The 19,624-nt window shown below is 38.7% G+C and overlaps 1 protein-coding gene across 1 annotated transcript; it reads right to left on the reverse strand.

Annotated features, from left to right (window-relative positions):
- Nucleotides 1–398: 398 nt before the first annotated feature.
- Nucleotides 399–17,930, reverse strand: cdhr2 (cadherin related family member 2). The gene is given in 33 exon segments (XM_046865730.1): nt 399–1,455; nt 2,144–2,210; nt 2,337–2,420; nt 2,950–3,063; nt 3,275–3,396; nt 3,478–3,622; nt 3,992–4,066; nt 4,158–4,246; nt 4,612–4,705; nt 5,034–5,197; nt 5,760–5,809; nt 5,989–6,060; nt 6,443–7,027; nt 7,359–7,428; nt 7,906–8,145; nt 8,290–8,323; nt 8,398–8,581; nt 8,584–8,639; nt 8,903–8,964; nt 9,645–9,806; nt 9,913–10,068; nt 10,257–10,475; nt 10,590–10,708; nt 11,025–11,100; nt 11,234–11,380; nt 12,273–12,392; nt 13,292–13,381; nt 13,529–13,618; nt 13,693–13,743; nt 13,835–13,971; nt 14,173–14,238; nt 15,302–15,359; nt 17,826–17,930. Coding segments are annotated over 33 exon segments (3,954 nt in total). The 5' UTR covers nt 17,835–17,930; the 3' UTR covers nt 399–1,308.
- Nucleotides 17,931–19,624: the final 1,694 nt, after the last annotated feature.

A 19,624-nucleotide genomic window follows, 5' to 3' on the forward strand; every position in this document is an offset into this window, starting at 1 on the left:
GTCAAGTGCCGTGTAAAATATAAGATGTTTTTCCAGCGATAACCCCAAATATTGCTCTTTATGGAACCTTAAAGTAAAACCCAATGTACTCATTTACGCAATTTCATAAAAACCTACTGAGGATATGATCTTAACACGCAAAAAACCTAGGAACCATGATAGTGAAAATGCTAACATTAACTTGAATTCTCTCAATATCTCAATTTGGGATTAGATAAATATAATGCTTAAGTTTTATTTAACTGCAATGGGTAGATTTTATTCCAAACATTTTTATTTGAAATGTAATTAAATATTTGCCTCAAAATCAAAAACACAATTATATTGAATACATTTGAACCAAAAACATTAATTCAAATCTACATGACCACAGAATCATTTCTTACAGTGTACTATGGTTACTTTCTTTTATAAGGACGTTTATTTAAAACCGAGACCTGAAAATGACCTGCGTGCTCAACATTCTCATTTCACATGTTCCAGCCAATCAGAATCGAGTTGTTCCTCTTATACCACTGCAGGTTTGGCAGCAATTCCAATTTTCATTTAATCAGAGAATGTGATATGCTAAACTTGAAGGTGCATTATATCAGCTATAAACCACACATTTCTCTCTTATTGGAGTTGAATAAGAAAGAAAGCTCAGCTTGACATGTTACCAAGAAACTAGAAAAGCATAATCTCATGAAAATTTCACCTGGTGGAAAACACAACCGCATGAACCTGAAGAACATTTAGAGAAAATGTATAAATCTTTGAAGCTACTGTCGTTATAGGATTTGAAGCAAAAATATTTATTTTACAACGAGGATTGCAACATAGAGAAATTATCGACGAAAAAATACATAAAATCCAAAACACACACACGTGTATAGATATACTGTATATATATAGATTCATCCAAGTACAATTATTATTGCAAAATATAAGTGTGCAGTGCATATTCCTCTCTTTTCTATTTCACACATCAAACCCGAGTGAAGCTGTGGACTGGGTTTTCCAATGACAACGACAAAATAAATCAAATGTTAAGATAAAGTTCCTGTCGTGATGAGAGAGTGCACTGTTCCATTTAAAACCAAACTGTATGACATTAAACGCTAATTGGTGCTTTTTTATTGTTATGACATTTGCTGAAAATTGCTTTGGCGAGAGATAGAGAGAGCTCTCATCTCAGATCTTTCATCTCATCTCCAGGGTGTCGAGCCACAGGAGCTGAGTGCGGACTGTTGCAGCTCCATCAGCGGTCGTGTGGTTCCATGGTTGATGACGGTGGTTCTGGTTTCAGAGCCGGAAAGTGATGGTGTGTTACAGGTCTGTGGTGTTGAGTGACGGGTTGTCGAAGGTGAGGGCGGGACCCTTCGAGCTTTTCTTATTCCCTCTGTGAGCCAACGCTGCGCCCAGTGGCTCGATGTACGAAGAGTCGCCACCGTTTTCCTTTTCTTCCTCAATGGCCTAGCAAACACAGCACACAATCATGTATCCTCTATTAATACATGCCTTTTTCAGAATATAGACAACTTTATCTGGTTATAGCCAGCTGTATCCATCCATCCATCCATCCATCCATCCATCCATCTACGTATTATTGCCAGCTAGAAATCCATGTATCCTCCATCCATCATGTCCAGCACGTGATCTTTTTATTTATCCGTTCATTTATCCACCCATTTACCCATCCATCAATTCATTCATCATAGTTAGCTAGTTGTACTTTTATCTATCCATTAAACAAATCAGTATCGCTAGCTAGTAATCCATTTTTTAATCCACCTATTCATCCATCCACCCCTTCCTCCCTCCCTCCCTTCATCAATCCATCCATTCTTGTATTCAAGCTAGATACATGTCTGTTTATTATTCCATTCTTTCAGATTATACCTAGCTACATTTTTATTCATCCAACCATCCATCCATCAATGTTTTATAGCTAGCTGGATATAAATCCATCCATTCATTCGTTCACCCATTCATCAATTTATTCATCATAGTTTGCATGTAATACTTTCATATATTTGTCTCTCCATCCATCCAGGACTATCATTTACAGCTCAATCTACACAATTCTGCACATTTTATACACACGCTCTATATTTTATTTGGGTTAGTAAGTTGTTTTAATGTTTGTTTGTTTGTTTGTTACCATCATTGGCATTGTGTCCTTGTCCCCCATATTCATATCCACGTTGATAAAGTCCAGAGAATTGAGGCTACAAACAGAAACGAAGAGCATATACACACAATCAGAATCACACCACAGTTTAATGCCAGGCTATAAAAGTAAGATAAAAATGGCCAATTCTGTGAGCTCAAAGTATATTGTGATTTATAGTCACCTCTCTCTGTCTGCACTGGACGCCTCCTCGTCAAAGCCGAGGTCTGTGGAAGCGTCGATGTTCAGGTTGAGGATCGGATTCGCCCTAAGTAACAAACACCAGCACAGAAAACATGCTGAGTGGGTTAGAAATCATAGTACTAACTAATCTTACACTAGCTAAGACTAGTTAGCTAGTCAGTAGATGGCTAAATATCTAGGTGTTAGCTAGTAGGGAGTTGCTAGTCAGCTAGCTTCCCCCAAGATGTGGTTCTTCACATGACTGTTACCACAAAGTCAGAGGCACACAAATGTTCGGGATGTGACGTCTTCAGATGTAGTCGAATGAAATATTTTCTTCACTTGGACTAGGAAACCCATACATGTTCCAGCATGACAATGTACACAAAGCCAGCTCCATGCAGATCTGCTTTGCATGGGTGGGAGTGGATGATGTCCTGCTATGGAATTTCTACCCTATTGAACACCTTTGGGACGAATTGAACGTTGACTGCACCCCAGGCCAATATTACACACTAGTAAAATATTTAGCTAGTTTTGCAATATATGAGTATGAAGAATATAGATTTTTTTTTAAATGATTAAAGATTTAAGTATATACAGAGATATCTCACCCCTCTCTGGTGTATTTGTTGGTTCCAGGAACAACAGGCCCTTCCTTTTGGAACTCATCAGCCACCATGGCTGCCGTGTTCATGGCTTTGGCTGCCTTCAGCTTTGTTTTGTACCTGGAAGAGAAATGCAAATGAAATCAGTTGCAGTGATATTCATATAACTAAGAGCAGGATATTGCTGAGCAATGGATTATATGATGAGGTCACAATGATGGATAATAAGAAAAATATGAAGTCATATACTAAAAGACAGGAAGGTTAATCATTTATAACCCCCTCCCCATCCCAATCAAGGTCATTTTCCCAGAAGTCTGTGCGGTCTTACTTTCTCCTAATGCACACCAGCGACGTCATGGTGACGATCAGGACGATCACGAGCCCTGCCACTAATCCCAACATGACGAACAACACTGGGTTGTTTTCTTTTTCCGTCTCGCCGCCTGCCAACTGCGAAAGCATCAACGGCACTAAGCAAACTCGACCTTCTATATCGCGCCACATATTATAACAGAAATTCTCATTTCTTACAATGCTGGTGAGGCCGTACTGCTGCAAGAGGACACCGTACTCTTCATAAACTTGCTGTGAGTTCAGGATCTTCCCCACATTGTCTGAGGTGAGGGCGGTCCCATTTACGAACACGAAGTACGCCTCTACAAGGGTCGTCACTTTTCTGGGAAAAGTAAAAAAAAATCAACAGGCTATCAATGGTATCCAATGTAATGTAGTGACTTGCAATGTAATGTGACTCTAAACGGATAAAAGTGTGTATGATAGAACTGATTATTTGTGGGTTTTTATAAATATATCTTTCATATGAAAAGGAAGAACATTTAGTAGTTTTTTCCCAAAAATTGTTTTACCATAAATATAAAAAGTAGCATAATTTAAAGAAAGCTTATATAAAAATATTGTTCAAAAAAAGGATGAAAAAATCCTGTATCCTAATCCTATGACATGATCATTATAATACCAATAACCAGACCCTTCTCCATACATATGAGTTGGACTCGTAGGATAATTGCACGTCATCTATATTTACCTCTGTGCAGCTTCGCTCGTGTCAGGTGTGACTTTAACAATGTGCACCATCGCGTGCGTGGCTCCCACCAGGGCCCTGAAAAACATCGAACACCGTATTACCATTTCACCTCTTCAGCTATGGATAACTAGCTGTAGCTCGTACGCTGCATTTTTGCAACACTCACGATCTGATGTACGGCAGGTTTTCGTTGACTTGGCCTATGGATGAGTCGAAGCGGAGGCTGACCTTGTAAGACTTGTCCACTGTGATCAACTGCAGAAAAGCCAGAAAAATTCAGGCATTGGTCAAAGATTGTTCATCAGATTCATTTATTTTGTTGTTTCCATCCCAGAAATGTTTCGCAGGCTACCGTCTTCAACGAGCGCGCACACGCTCTTCACTGTTTTGATGATGGTGCGACTGTGCCCGGTCGCCAAGGTTGTACACTTCAGGGTTAGAAAGTGGACTACATAAAAACATTTCCATGTTCTGGTGAACACCTTCATGTTCAGGTAGAGGGGTCGAAGAATATTAGCTAAAAAATTTGATACGTTTGCTTCACTTTTGGTGGGTAAAAGACAGTAGTGAGAGGGCTACCCCATTTTCCGAGAAGGTTGAATTGCAGTCAAGGTGATTACCTCGAGTATCTCGTTTGTACTGAAATTGCCGTTAATTGCCGCCACAGTCACCAAGTACTTCCCCTGTTTATCAGCTTCCAGGCTGTTTCTAGACCTGAGACAGAAGCGGAACATTGTAGTGAACAAATTTTTCACATTGGTTTAAGTCTCAAAGATGGAGTTTATTATTATTTTAATAACAGCTATGGTGCTTTTCATCTTTGAATTTTTTTATTATTATGTGTTTCTATAATAATAAAAATGTGAAATGTGTATTTTTTCGTATTCTAAGGGTCTCCCTGTTTGTGTAACTATAGAAAACCCCTAAAAAATGGAGCAGGTTTAAGCAGGTGGATTTGTATTTTTACTTGAGTACAGATCAGGTCAATTTCTCACCAGTTTCTGACTATTCATGATGGAGAATTGGACAGTAGTAATCTTACTTGATAACTCCCCTGTAGTTCCCCTCAGCATCCGGCTGCTCGGTGTCGGCGTAGAAGATCAGGTCTGTTGGCTGGGGCTTGTCGTCTGGGTTGGTGCTGGCAAACTCCACTAAAGTGACCTGAAATTCAATCTTCTTATTCGCTCCTGAGTCTCTGTCCTTGGCCTTTAGGAGAGATAAAAACAGTAAGAAGATGGAAATTCAAATATGGATAGGGGGACACCTGACGTAAGTGGTTCATCCCCAAATTGTTACCGTAAAGATGAAGGCACACTGTTGTATAAGATGTCTTTGGATGTGGTAGAATGAATTTTCCCTTCACTTGAACTAGGAGACCTAAACCTGTTCCAACATGACAATGTCCTGGTGCACAAAGCCAGTTCCATAAAGATATGCTTCACATGGGTTGGAGTGGAAGATCTCCTGCTATAGAGCTCCAAACTTACTGAACACCATTGGGGTGAATATGAACCCTGATTGCAACCCAGACCTCCTCACCTCATCTACATCAATACCTGACTTTACTAACACCCTTGTGGCTGAATGAATCTCACAAACCTCCACAAGCACACTCCAAACTCTGGTGTAACAAGAGTGGAGGTTATTATAACAGCAAATATGGACCAAATGTGGACTGGAATGTTCACAAAGCACATACGAATCATAGTCAGGTGTTCACAAATCTTTGTCCATAAAGTGTATAATAAAAAGCATAAAAAGTACTTACATACACCCGGGCCACGCTCTTGTCTTGCTCGATGTTCTCAGAAATTAGGACTAAAAGATGGAGGTTTGAAAGATTAGTAGGTTTTTTTCATATGTAAAAAACAACTAATTTTGTTGTAGTATATTGTAGTAGTAGTAATAATAATAATAATAAACATGAAGAACATTAGCAACGGAAAACCTAAGTTGCATTAGGTATTTATTTGATTTCAAACATTTCTAGGAATTACCAAAAAATTCCTGGACTGGGATGAACTCAGGGGCGTTGTCGTTCACGTCAATAATATTGATCATAACTGCACCTGAAAAAGAAGGTGACATCTGTTTCAAAATCCTGATTCAACTTGCTTGAAGCGAAAGAAAAGTAGTCGAGTTGCTGAAATCATTGGAGAAAATGTATGTGATTATAATTTGAGATACCAATGGGTGTAATGTTTTTGAATTTTTTTTTAAGGTTTTGTTTTGTTTAGATTCCTGCTGTGAGATAAGACCTTGGTGGCCCAATTTGGTGTAAAGAAATTACAAACATGGCAACCCTTGTGACAAACCTCAGATGTCCTATCTGTTGTGGGGCAGCACAATTCCTGCCCCAGTGAGTCTCAATTAGTGTGCAAACTGGGTACAATGGAGTAGCAAGCACGAAAATGTATGTATATACAGTATCTTTTCAATCTTGTGACTTACCTTCTGTGCTGTTTCTCCCCTTCTCTGTGTAAAGGTCCACCACCCGCGCCGTCATGTTCACCCGTGTGCACTCCTCATAATCGATCGTTATACCTTCAGCGGTCATGATGGTCCCGTTCAGCTCCAGCGTGAACCATTGCTCCTTGCATGGAGCCCACGTCAAGTTGCAGTGGCATGAGGTGGAAACAAGCTCGTAAACCAGCAAGTGTTTCGTGTCCAGGTCACGGCCAACAATGGTCCCCAGTTCCGTCCCAGCTGGCGCGTTCTCTTCCACCTCCATCGTTATCCCGGAAGGAAAAATAGGTGGCGTATCATTTACATCTAGCACCACTATATGCACCGTGCACGTCGCGGCATTCCCGCCCTGATCCGTGGCCTCGATAATCAGCGTGTATCGCTTGTTATTGCTTTCGTAGTCCAGTGAGACATCGGGGTCCACCCTGATTTTACCACGGTAATCTGCACCATCGGGCTCCGACACGCACAGGAAGGTGCCTCCGGCGCCACTCTTAATGCTGAAGGATATGCGATTGTTGTAGTCGGTTTGATCGGCATCGGTTGCGTACACGTAACCCACAGTGGCTCCTGTTGCAGGAAGAGAAAGGTGGCAGATTTGTTCACACTTTGTCTTCTAGTGTCAACATTTGCATCAAGAAGAATCGCAACAAACATCTAAACGACCCAATGAGGAGATATGGCAGTGCTGGAGCAACCAGAGGCCTTGGGGATCTTCAGAATGGCCGCACAATCGGTGCAAAGTTGCTTATTTCAACGAGAATACAACATTTCTGCTACAAATTTACCAAAGAAGAAAAGACTCAGCTATGAGTATATAACCCCCGAATACACAGTACACATTAACTACAGTCCCAACAACAATTTAACCCCAAGACATACACGAACAAAAGCAACTTGCCTCGTTCACTTTCGTTCACAGAAAAGGTGTATTCTGATTGCAGGAACACAGGTGAGTTGTCGTTTTCATCCTGGACTCAAACGAATAATTAAGACATGAAATCAAAAATCAAATCAAAATTCTAAAATTACTTACACTATATGGGCAAAAAAATTGAGACACCTGACTTTCCAGCCATGTGTTTTTTTTGCCAAACTGCAGTTCGAGGCACACAGTTATATCGGACTTGTACCTGAATGCTCTGAGCAAAATCTTTCCAGAAAAGTGAAGGTTATTATAAAGTAAACGTGGACTAAACGTGGAATGGGATTTTCAAAAAAAGCACTTAGGAAACTTATGGTCAGGTGTCTATAAACTTTTTTTTTCCATATAGCGTAGTTTATATAAGAAACCTGTCAGTGTAAAAAAGTGCCTCAAAAAATTTCAATAAAGAAATCCTGCCAATTGTACACAAAGTTGTAAAAAATTTAAATTGATTCTATACCCTATATCTATAGTATACTATGTACTCTGTATATAATGTACTCTGAAGGGCGTAAACACTCACGTCGACATTGATTATGAATTTCACCCACGAGGAGTGAGGCGGCGTTCCCATGTCTGTAGCCGTCACGTTCAGTGTGATCACCCCGTTCAGAGTGATGTTGATGTCTTCTCGGTCCAGTGTACCTTTGCTCCTTAGTTGCCCGGTTTTCTCGTCGATGGTGAAGTTGGTACTGTATTCACCAGGTTCAATGCCGTACTTGATCGCGCTGTTGTTCGAGCCTGGCTCGTCATCGTCTCGAGCCTACACAAAGATCCACACTTCATCAGAGTCCTAAAACTGTTTTTTATTTATTGAAAAATCTAATCTTGTATATGGGTCGATACATGGTGGTATTTTGAGTCTATAGCATGTTCCAAACTTACATTTGTTCTCCCTTTAATGGACTATAATGTTAGAGTTTAATGTTTCTTTCTTCATGCTTATGAAGGATCACATGAAGTCAGAAATCAAGTGTCTCAAATGAATATCTGCCTCAGTTCTATTTCCTCTCACCTCGACTCGATAATCCACGCTTGGTTCTCACGAACGAAGATCTCGTACGGATCCCGGAGAAACTGCGGCACCTGGTCGTTAACGTCCTCGACGGTGATCTCCAGCACGGTGGTGCCCACTTTCCCCGTGGTGTCTCGGGCCTGCAGTGTGGCCGTGTATGAGCTCTTCCGCTCACGGTCCAGATCGTTTCCATTTTTACATAAACGGTCCCGTTGGTTTCGAAGACATTAAATAAAGTCCGTCTGCGTAAGTAAAAATAAATGAAGGAAAGGAAAAGCTGTTACTGAAACTCGGGATTCTGAGTTTAAATAGAGAATTAGTAATGATTATAAGAATACACAACTGTTGCTTTAGATTTTTTATGTTCCAAGTCTTACATTGTGAGATATTGAGATTTTAAGAGCGACAAATGTACGCAGGAACTAATCCAATCAAACAGATATATTTACTTGAAACTGATACACTGCATCTGAATTCTAGTGTCTGACACCTTAATGGTACATACATGTTGTCAGGAAGCAGCATGTATTTAATGAGGCCGTTGTCCAGTTCGTCCTTGTCGGTCGCCTGAAGGACACAGAATGATAGACGTAAGTAAAGCCAGATCCACAGCCTAGGTCCAAACTGAGACTAATCCCAAAGTGATACTATGTTCAAACTGATTCTATACATCAAGTGAGACTAAACTCAAAATGATACCCGAAATGAGACTAAATCCAGACAGAGATCACAACCAAAGTGATGCCAAAACCAAACTGAGTCTAAGATCAAATTCAGACTGAGACTGAGACCAAGCCCAAATTAATTGCAAGCTCAAACTGAGAATAAACCCAAACCCAGGCCAGGCCCAAACAGATAATAAGCCCAAACTGAGACTAAACCCAAAATGGGACATGTCCTCCACGTCTAATATGTACTCCAAATTTAGACTAAACCCAAGCTGAGAATAAACCCAAACTACTTTTCAAGCCAAACTAACACTAAGCCCAAACTAAAAATAAATTTGAACACAAACTGAGTCCTTACCAAGACTAAACCAAATTCTAAACTCTAAATGCAAATGATATTATTCCAAACTGAAGCTAAATATAAATGGCGACTAAAGCCTAACTAATCTACAAAACAAGCATAGACACCAAACCAAAAACTTACATTGAGCCCCAACCAATATTATGCCCAAACATCTAAACTAAGACTAAGCTTAAACCAGGGATTAAACCAAAACATAAGACACACTCCACACATACCATAATAGTGCCCAAGATGAAGCCATTTTCACAATGTTCTGGCACAAATAAATCATACACATTCTTTTCAAATGTTGGGAAGTTATCATTCATGTCGTTGACTTTAATGGTGACTGTAGCTGAAGACACAAAACTTGAGTTTCCTTTATCCGTTGCCACCACCTACAGAATCCAAAAGAAAACCATAAAACTTTTAACTGATCAGCAAATTATGATCTTGGTGGCATCTTGTGCTGCTCCAATCCACTGCACTCATTTGCACTCCAACCTGCACAATCATTGTCTTGTTTTTCTCGTAGTCCACAGCGGCCGAGTCTTTGATCAGGATCTGCACGGCCTGGTCCGACATGTCTTCTTTGGGAGAAACTGAAAACACTTCCTTATCCGGTCCCTCAAGGTGGAGCAGGAAACGGCTGTTCTTAACCTGAAAGCAATAAATAACATGCAATAATACAATCAAGTTCATATTCATTATAAATTCAATAGTTTGTATTTACATGAATCATTATCTCAATAAGTGATTTCTATATGATCAAACATATTAGACAGTCTGGGACACGGGGACATCCTCCAGTCTGTCCTTCTAAAGACCGAGTATGAGCTTCATCTCACCGCATCTATATCTTTGACCCTCATGTTTAATCCATTGACGGACAGGCCGACGGACGCGTGCTCGTCCACTTCACCACTAAAGTCGTTCGTTTCTGTGCACACGTCTCCTTCACACTTGTAAAACAGGGGCCACTGGTCGTTCACGTCGTCGATCAAGACGTCAAGCTCGGACGTGGTGCTCGCATGGACGCCGTTTACGTCCAAATTAGCTTCAGTGGCCTGGGAGAAAAACAGTCATAAAAGAAGGAATTGAGCAGCTGTGTGTACGTGCGGCATCTAACTGGAAGTAATCGGTGTATATAGAATGTTTATAGAGTACGTAAGATGGTTGACCTTCACAGTAAGTTTAACATTAGCGTTAAATTCCAGCAAGGCCTCTCGGTCAATGTCGGTCATGACGGAAACGACGCCGCTTTCTGGATGTATTTGGAACAGACCGCTCACGCTGGAGTCTGTTAAACAAAAAAAAAGAAGTGTAGTTTACAATCTACACTGCAAATTTCAATGCTAATTATTATTATGCTAAAATTATGTTTTTTGCCCACAATAACTTTCACTCATCATTTAGCTTCATGTAATCACAATAAATGACACCTAGCCTTTGTTTTATGTTCATACACTATTTTGTTCTCATCACGCTAACTTCAATCTGCATTACGACCTGTTCCTGATATACTGTAGCACCATGATATTTATTCCCCGTTAAAACACTGAGAAACACATGTAAAAAAACGAGTTATTCATAACCTAAAGAAGAAATGATTTCACCTTCAATGGTGTAACTGATGACATCATTGACCCCTGTGTCTGGATCTCTGGCTACAACCTTGAACACTGATGTCCCCTGGGAATGGAAATATCAACAACGTTTGGGCAACATTTATTTGTATTTATGAATCAAAAAAAGACAGAAAAATAATTTTAAGAGTTCATATATCCTTTTACAAGCATTGAGAAAAGAAGGTGCTGGTACGTACCACAGGTGAATGCTCATCCACACGAGCTGTATTTGGGAGATTTAAGAACTGAGGGTTGAGGTCTGGTACATCAATTATTGTTATGAAGGCAGGGGTGGTGGACCACTGAACGTAGTGGGGATCGTCGTGAAGTGGTCCACCGCCATCCTGAAGTGATCAACATTTGAGAAGCTGGGATTAGCATGATGTTGAAATTCTAATTTGAGACCTTATGTGCTATCTGTCACTTCAGCTCCCGTCATGATTCTGAACATGGGCACCAATTTCCAATCACACCAAAGCGATTGGAATGAAGTGTGTCATTGACAACGAGAAGACACGACAATACCTAAGCAAGAATAAAGACCAAGCCGAGTCTAAACCAAGAACATCAATGGACGTTTGGTTTCACCCAGATGAGAAAGGGTTCCTTTGAGTCTGGATTCTCCAAGGTTTACTCCTCATGAAGTCTCTGAGTTTTTCCTTTCCATTTTCACCACTGGCTTGCTCGTTAATGATAAAAGCATAGGGACTAATTTACAATGCAAAAATATATATTTGCTTCTATTTATTTCTGTAATGCTACTAAAAAGTCTGTTTGTTGAAAAATCTATACATTTCAAATTGTAACAAATATCGGACTGGAATGATGTAGCTGAGGTTGAGGAATTGTCCGAGCCAAAACTCGTGCTTTTTTAAAAAATCAACTTAAAAAAAAATATATAATTTTATTAACTGCTTTTATTGGGGGAGGTGTTTCTAGTGGCAGTATTTGAAAAATGCTTGAGTTTAAATTTGCATAATTGGCCTATGCAGATTGGGATATTGTGTTACACCAGTAATTCCACCTCCATTGAACTCATTTTAGTATTTATTCAAGAGCCTCATTAAACACCAGTGTCCTATAAAGTATCTTCTCTCAGATCAGTACCTTCAAATTCAGTATGACACAATATGTGTCACAACATGTATCACAATATGTATACAATCACAATTTTTAAAAAAAAATGTATTTTCTATGTGTGTGATGAATGTCGTGCATGAATGAAAATTGACTTACTGATGCGTTGATCTGTAGCTGATAAAATGTGCTTTTCTCTGTGAAATTTAGTGCTTCGATCAACTTAACATCTCCGTTATTTGAGATGGAGAACATGCGGAGTCCTTCAACTGGAATGGCCTACCACACACAGACATTAAATACATAATTGGTCAGTATCACTGTGTTAAATTATTGCTTCATATACACTAAGTTGCCAAAAGTTTTGGGACACCTGACTTTGATTTTGAGTGGCCAATTACCTCAAACCTATTAAACACGTTTGATATGAATTGGAACCCTGACTTCACCCAAATCCTTCTCAAATCATCTACTTCAGTACCTGATTTTACTAACAACTTTCTCCACAAACAAATTAAAAGTGAGTTCCTTAGTTTGTTACTTCCTGCAGCAAACCCTAAAATTAGTTTGTAGTCTTTATGTTGGATTGTTACTTTTTGAAAGAAATCTGTTACTTTGTGAAAAAACACATCATTGTTTTACCCAATTTATTGTGTCAAGAGGGTTCCAAATACGTTCTTTAGTTTGTTTGTATTTTTTTACAAACAATATACCAAAGTATTTCCTAAACATAGAAAGTTTTGTTTCTTAATTCTGGAGAAAACCTTTAAAACTTTAAAATGGTGTACATTTCACATGGCTTGTTCACTTTTCTCATTTTCTGGAGTCCTGCAAGCTTCAATTAAGACCAGATTGGTACCTATTAAAGAAGGTTCTAAGTAGGTTCCTTAATTTGTTTCTTTCTGAAGCAAGCCTTACAGCTATTTTGTAGGTTCCAAGAATGTCCTTTGGTTTATCTTAAGGAACTACTTTGCTGACCCTAATTCTTACTGTCCATGTTCATTTTGGAGAAAGTCCTAAAATTTCTATGTAGACTTATACAACAAACTGTTTCTTGTCAGAGAGGGTTCCAAATAGAACAGGAGAAAGGTGAGAATGTGAGAAAGAGCTAAAAAATAAGCAAAAGAAAAGCTCTCCAACATCACATTGGCCAAAGAGCCACATAAAGGAGGACGTACCTGATCGAACTTGTATGAAACTCTTCCAGCTAATCCTTCATCAAGATCCGTTGCTATCACTTTAAACACTATCGTGCCCACAGGAGTGTTCTGCAAGGTGACACATGGAGATGAAAAGCACAGATTTATATATTTTGAGAAAAGATTTGACCCTGTTCTTCTGTTTGTTCTTCCACACCTTCCAGTCTACCTCAGGCTTCCTTGTGTATGACCATGTACACCCAGGTTTTCACCTACCTCTGGTAATTTTACGTCGTACGGTGCATTTTCGAACCTTGGCTTGTTGTCATTGGCATCTTCCACCACAATGTTGATAGTTTTTTCGGTCTGAGGACAAACGAGAGCGACTGATTAAAAACAACCTGTACTTTTTGTTTCCTAATTGCATGAAACAAACGTACCGCATCATGAATCCCATCGCTGACGCTAACTCTTACTGGAAAGTTGTTAGTCTGCGGAAAAAGCAAAGAAATATCAAACCGGTGAACTGATGCACTGACAATTTGTTTGAGTTTTTTTAACATATATAAAATCAAACATCACCTCTTGGTCGAGCGGAGTTTTAATGTAGACGTCACCAGTATGTTGAGACACATTGAAGTGACCATTGTCTTCAGTGATTGCATAGGTCAAAGGGTCATTGTCCAAATCATATGCTAGGATTTTAAATGCGAAATGGCCTGTGGGAAAAAATGGTTTTTAATCCAAAATAATAGATAATAGTTCATACATATAGATGTCTATTAATAAAAAGATCCAATTTTAGTGTAAAATAAGCCATGACACAATGTCCATGAAAAGCACCTAATGATAACTTTTGTCTCATTAGGAGATGCAGAATCAGATGCAGACTATTAGATGATGTTTTGCTTATACTGTACCTTGGGGTATATCTTCCCTCAAAGTCACATAAGACATATTAATGACCGGAACATCCCTACTGAAGCCTGGGGGGAAACACAAAACCTGAATTAGTACAATAAAATAACTGAGATAAACGTCAGAATTTCACGTGATGGAGGAAATTACTGTACAAGCCCCAGTACAACACATTTTCTGTCCATATTCTTTCATTTCTACATTGCGAACATTAAAATAAATTATACCATGGTCTGTCCGAATGCTTGATTTTGATTGGCTGGAACCAATTCACCTTTCTAAAGGAACTTGGTGCCGTATATACAAATAATATAATAATACATGCCTGTATGTGATTTAGAGCAGCAGATTTATACAGCTAAAGACTCATACGTATAGAATGACAGAAATGAAGAGTTATTTTTATCCATTCAGTCAGTTTTGCATTCCAAATATCATCCAGTGTCCAACAACCAAATTTAATGCACTAAATTTCATAATGTAATTGGATTCACTTTGTATAACAGCAAATCTATCGTATTAAATTGATTTATTAAATCGTTCCTTCTAAATGTGTTATTAGGAACAGCTCAATAGACACAGGAAACTATATACCAGGTTCTGTATATGCATGTATTTTGTTATATATGTCCTTTTTTGATATAGTGTTGCGACACTTTCTGGAAGGAGTCTCCAGTGTCAAAGCTGTAACATTATATTTTCAGGACCGAAGTGTAGGTTTTCGGGGTGTGGTTCCTTAACGACAAGCTGAATCTTTTTTTTTTTGGATATACTGTAGCATGATGAAAACGGAAATACGCATTCAATGTAACTATAAATGGATAAATGGATGTCAGAGTAACTCTTTATTGACTGTATCACACTCTGAGTGTATTGTCTTATACTTTACATAGCGTACCATTTAAGTGTGACATCATAACCTGTATCAAGTGTCTACCCCGTTAACCTCATGTCTATAGGTATGTCCTGTATCGGGGACACTAACCGTGCAACACTGTCTAATAGCACAATTTCTCCACATGCACATCATAATGAATTATATTCTCTTTCCTGTCATTAAATTGCTCCCGTAATAGTGCGGACTTTGAACTCTCGCATACACGCTAGGTTTCCTGTCAGTTAGATACTTACAGGTGGCAAAGAGAGGTAAGAGCAGAATTAATGGATTCTTCATTCCTCTTCCGACTAACTGTCAAAAGAAAAAATATATTTTGAATAAGTTTGTGAAATACAGCACAGTGAATGGGCTTCAACACTATTTTCTGAGTAGTATGTTACACAATGCAGACCATTTGTTCTTTACCAGGAAACACTGGCATCCTTGTATCATAGAAAAACCATTATGGGATCAATGGTGCATTGAATCATGGGAAAACATTTCATATGAGGATATATCAAATAGGTGTGACTTAATTTTCCTCTGTTTTGTTCATAATGTCAGGACTTAAATACTTTAAAATCTTTACAAATTGGGGAAAATATTTTGTCAACTGATTATCCGTATTATGTCTTTCTCCAATGGCACCTAGCGAGTCATCTTTTCATAGCCTTCTGCACATTTACACAAAGAAAGTTTACACGTTTTATAAAACCGAAATAGAGTTACAGCCAAAACTCTATTTCTTTCACCCGAATTCATCAACAGCAGTGTCCAACTGATTTTTTTTCTTCTCAGACCGCCATGTACTGCATACAATCTGCTGCCTCATACCGTGTAACCTTTGGACTGTGAATATAAAACAATTCAACGAGGAAGAAAACAACTTTGATAACAACCTTTATACTGATACTACAAACGGTACACTGAAATATAATCATCAATCAAGTTATTAGTTGAAAGCAAAAGTTTGCCTTCCTCTTGGTTAATCAGTGGATTAAAAAAATGTCCACCATTATCTCACAGTTTCATTACAAATCAAACATTTTAGAGCCAATTGGCCAGTCTTACTGGAGTTGATCAGAGAATTTCCAGTTCAACTGTTCACATTTTCTCTTCAGTTCTGTAATATTTTTGTATACAAGTTTCTCTATCTGTAAAAATAAAGGTTCTGTATGGGTTCTTGGTCACATGTATGGTTCTGTGAAGAGCCTAAAAGAAGGTACTTCAAACTCAAACATCTCAAATTCTGATCATAAATAGTCTCATATAAAGCTGAATAGGTGGCAATTAAACTTGAATGTACGACAATTCAATCAAAGCACATATGAGTTGGTATAAATATTTAACTCAAAGATTCTTTGGGGAATCGAAAACGGTTCTTGTGCGCCATCGCTGTAATTTAAAACAACCAAAAGTAGTTTTGCTTTGTTTTTTGTGTCCCAAATTCTCAAGACGTTTTCTCTGAGCACTTAGTCAACAGGAATCAAGAATCGATTCTGATTGGCTGGAAGGTGTGCGTCGTTCTAATTGAGCTCGGTTCCATAAATACAACCGCAACCATAGTAACGTTCGAATCCGTTTTCATACAGAGTGAACCAGCTATGCTTTCCTAATGACCTTACTGAGCTGAATGGAGGTTTTTCTGTGTGTTCTGCGTCGTATATGCTGAATAGGGCGTGTTTGATAAACGGATCGGAACGCAAGATGAAGCGAATGAGTAACATAGAAAATGAAAGGTTCTTAGAGGTAACCAAAAAATGTTCTTCTGGAGTGTCTCTGTAATTGATAAAACATGTTCGAGACAGATTTTTTTGCGTCTCAAATACTCAAGAACTTTGCTCTGAGCTTTTAGAAATCAACAGGAACCAAGTGTAGAAAATAAAAGCTGAATGAGAAAATATTGGTAATCATTTAAATGGATTTCTAGCCTGAAAACAAGTCGAATAAACACTGACATTTACATTATATTTAGAGACATTTCATGAGGTGGACTGATTTCCTGTTTGGACCAGAAACAAAGTTTCCCTGAGATCTACAGGCCCGAATATATCACAATTCCAGCTTTATCCTTTAGCTTGTTCTTTATGAGTTCATATTTCTTAAAAGAATAAGAACTATGACACAGCTAATGAAATTATATTTTCACAGTGATTTTGCTTTTGAAACATTTCTATCACGTATGTTCGCGATTCACGAATCAGTACATTCAAAGCGACTGATTGATGTTTGTTCCAATCAGCATATTTGAAGCATGACTGAGCACAAAACAGTAGTTTGCTTTTAATTTCTGAAGAGGTGATTTGTCAAGAGTAATGAATGTGTCAGAGGAACGGATGGTCCGATTTGATCGTGAACAGCCCGAGGCCTGGATCGTGAATACGCCACGTGTCCTACCACCATTGTACTATTCAACTGGAAAGATCCTAGTTATTCAAAAATAATGGTGTCCCCCCTCAAGTCCATTCCCTTTGACACCACATCCCTGGATCCTGAACTTCGTTTTTATTGCTTGACATTTTAACTCTTTTAATGAAAATTCTTTACTTTTTTTGTTAATATTTACATACAAAACAATTGCACATGGTCCTTTATAGGACATACCATATGATAATACAGCCAAATATTAATATTCTGTTTCTTTTGATTCCTTGTTGAACCTGGTCACCTAAAAACAAGGTCTTTATCCAATATTTAATTATTATTAAAAATTGTTTTTGCTGATTGCATATAAATATTATTATTACTTAATATATACTTTAAAAAAAGGGACCTCACCTTTCCCATTCTCGCCCTTGGAGGCCGCCTCGATGGACGTCGTCTCTTGAGTGATGTGAAACTGTGTGTCTAAGGAAAAGACCTTTGCCTGGTACGAGCCGCGTCCTCACCGTCCTGCTGCTGTAAATGTGAATCATTAGCTCAGAGTGATGGGAAATAAACACCACATCTGAGTACACCTGAGAATACATAGCTTGGTGATGAGGACTCTCACTGTGGATTCTCACAGGATATTAACTGTAGTTAATTTAGATGTCATTCGATCCCTAGATCACTGGAAAATACAATGTAGGGGAGAAAAAAACGATAGCGTCCATCCAATATAATGGATTTGTCACCGTGAGAATTCCCTGAACCAAGCTTTTTTTTGCTGACTAACACTAATGAGCTCTTTCACATAAAACCTTGTCTGTTACATAAACATCTCTCGGTGCCATCACAATACAATGATAGAAATTCCACCGGTGATCTGAAGCGTACAAACGCCGAGGGTCATGTGTTTGACAGTGGTCTTCTGCTGTGGTTTGGCTGCTTGAAAACTTGCAGAGCACAAAAAAATTGATGAGCATTTAACACTGTATGGCCAACGTTTGTGGACACCTGACCAGGTCCTTTTTTTGAACATCCCCTTCCACAATTAGTGCCTGTTTGCTGTTGCCTTCACACTTCTGGGAAGATGTTCCACTAGATTTTGGGTGTGGAGATTTTGTGGAGATTTGTTTGAGATTCAGCCACAAGAGTAGGCGAGGTGAGGAGGCACATATGGCTGGAAAAATCATGTGTATATATATGGATTTGGAGTGTAGTTAATGTCAACAGTCTGCTACACCGACTACAGTTTGCTTCTGATCACCATCACTGCACCGCGAAACATCTTTTATCTGTAATAAATGGACATTCGGTGCAACCCAAGTGAGGACGGGTTTCCCTCTTGAGTCTGGTTCCTCTCGAGGTTTCTTTCTTATGCCGTCTCGGGGAGTTTTTCCTTCACCACAGTCGCTCGATCATCAGAGACAAACTTAAACTTATAAAGAACATATTCATGTTTTATCACCACGTTATCTGTGTAAAGCTGCTTTGAGACAATGTTAAAAGCGCAATACAAATAAAAATGAATTGAATTGAATATAATCTAATTTAAGATGCACACTTTCAAGATGTGGCTTGTATCTGAATCTGAAGGCGGATCAGGTACAACATTTAAAATTGAACTTGCTGTAAATAACTCTGATGGGAAGGAAGTTTGGATCTTATCGTATCCTGTTAGACTTTGCTTTTTATTTATGGTGTATGATGTAGCCAGATCTATTGGTGGAGAGTGGTTTGGTTGTCTGGGAGATGTATAGTCAAGTTGTTTATTTCTATAGTGCTTTTTACAGAATTTGAGTTAAGCTGAATGATATTTTATAGGGTATTTATCGCAGCCATAGCGACCGTGGCTGAGGAAGAAACCTTGAGAGGAACCAGACTCAAAAGGGGAACCCATCCTCATTTGGGTGATCAATAGTGAAGCCCGGGTTACGATCCAGAAGCTGTTTTTAACGTTCTATATTACATGATTGTGTAGCTCTTATCCCTCTGATTAGCTTTGCTCTCAAGATATATCAAATCAAATCAGTATGTTATGCAATGCTGTGTGTCCGTTCCATGGTAACTGAGTGTACACTTTAGGGATTAAAGGTTACGAACAGACTGTCATTTATGATATTTACAGTAGAGTAATAGAGAAAAAAAAAGATGGATTCGTTACTACATTAAAAAAAACACATCATAAGGCTCTGGGAGTGAGATCATAAATA

Source organism: Silurus meridionalis, chromosome 14 (genome assembly GCF_014805685.1).
Source record: "Silurus meridionalis isolate SWU-2019-XX chromosome 14, ASM1480568v1, whole genome shotgun sequence".
Lineage (NCBI taxonomy): Eukaryota > Metazoa > Chordata > Actinopteri > Siluriformes > Siluridae > Silurus > Silurus meridionalis.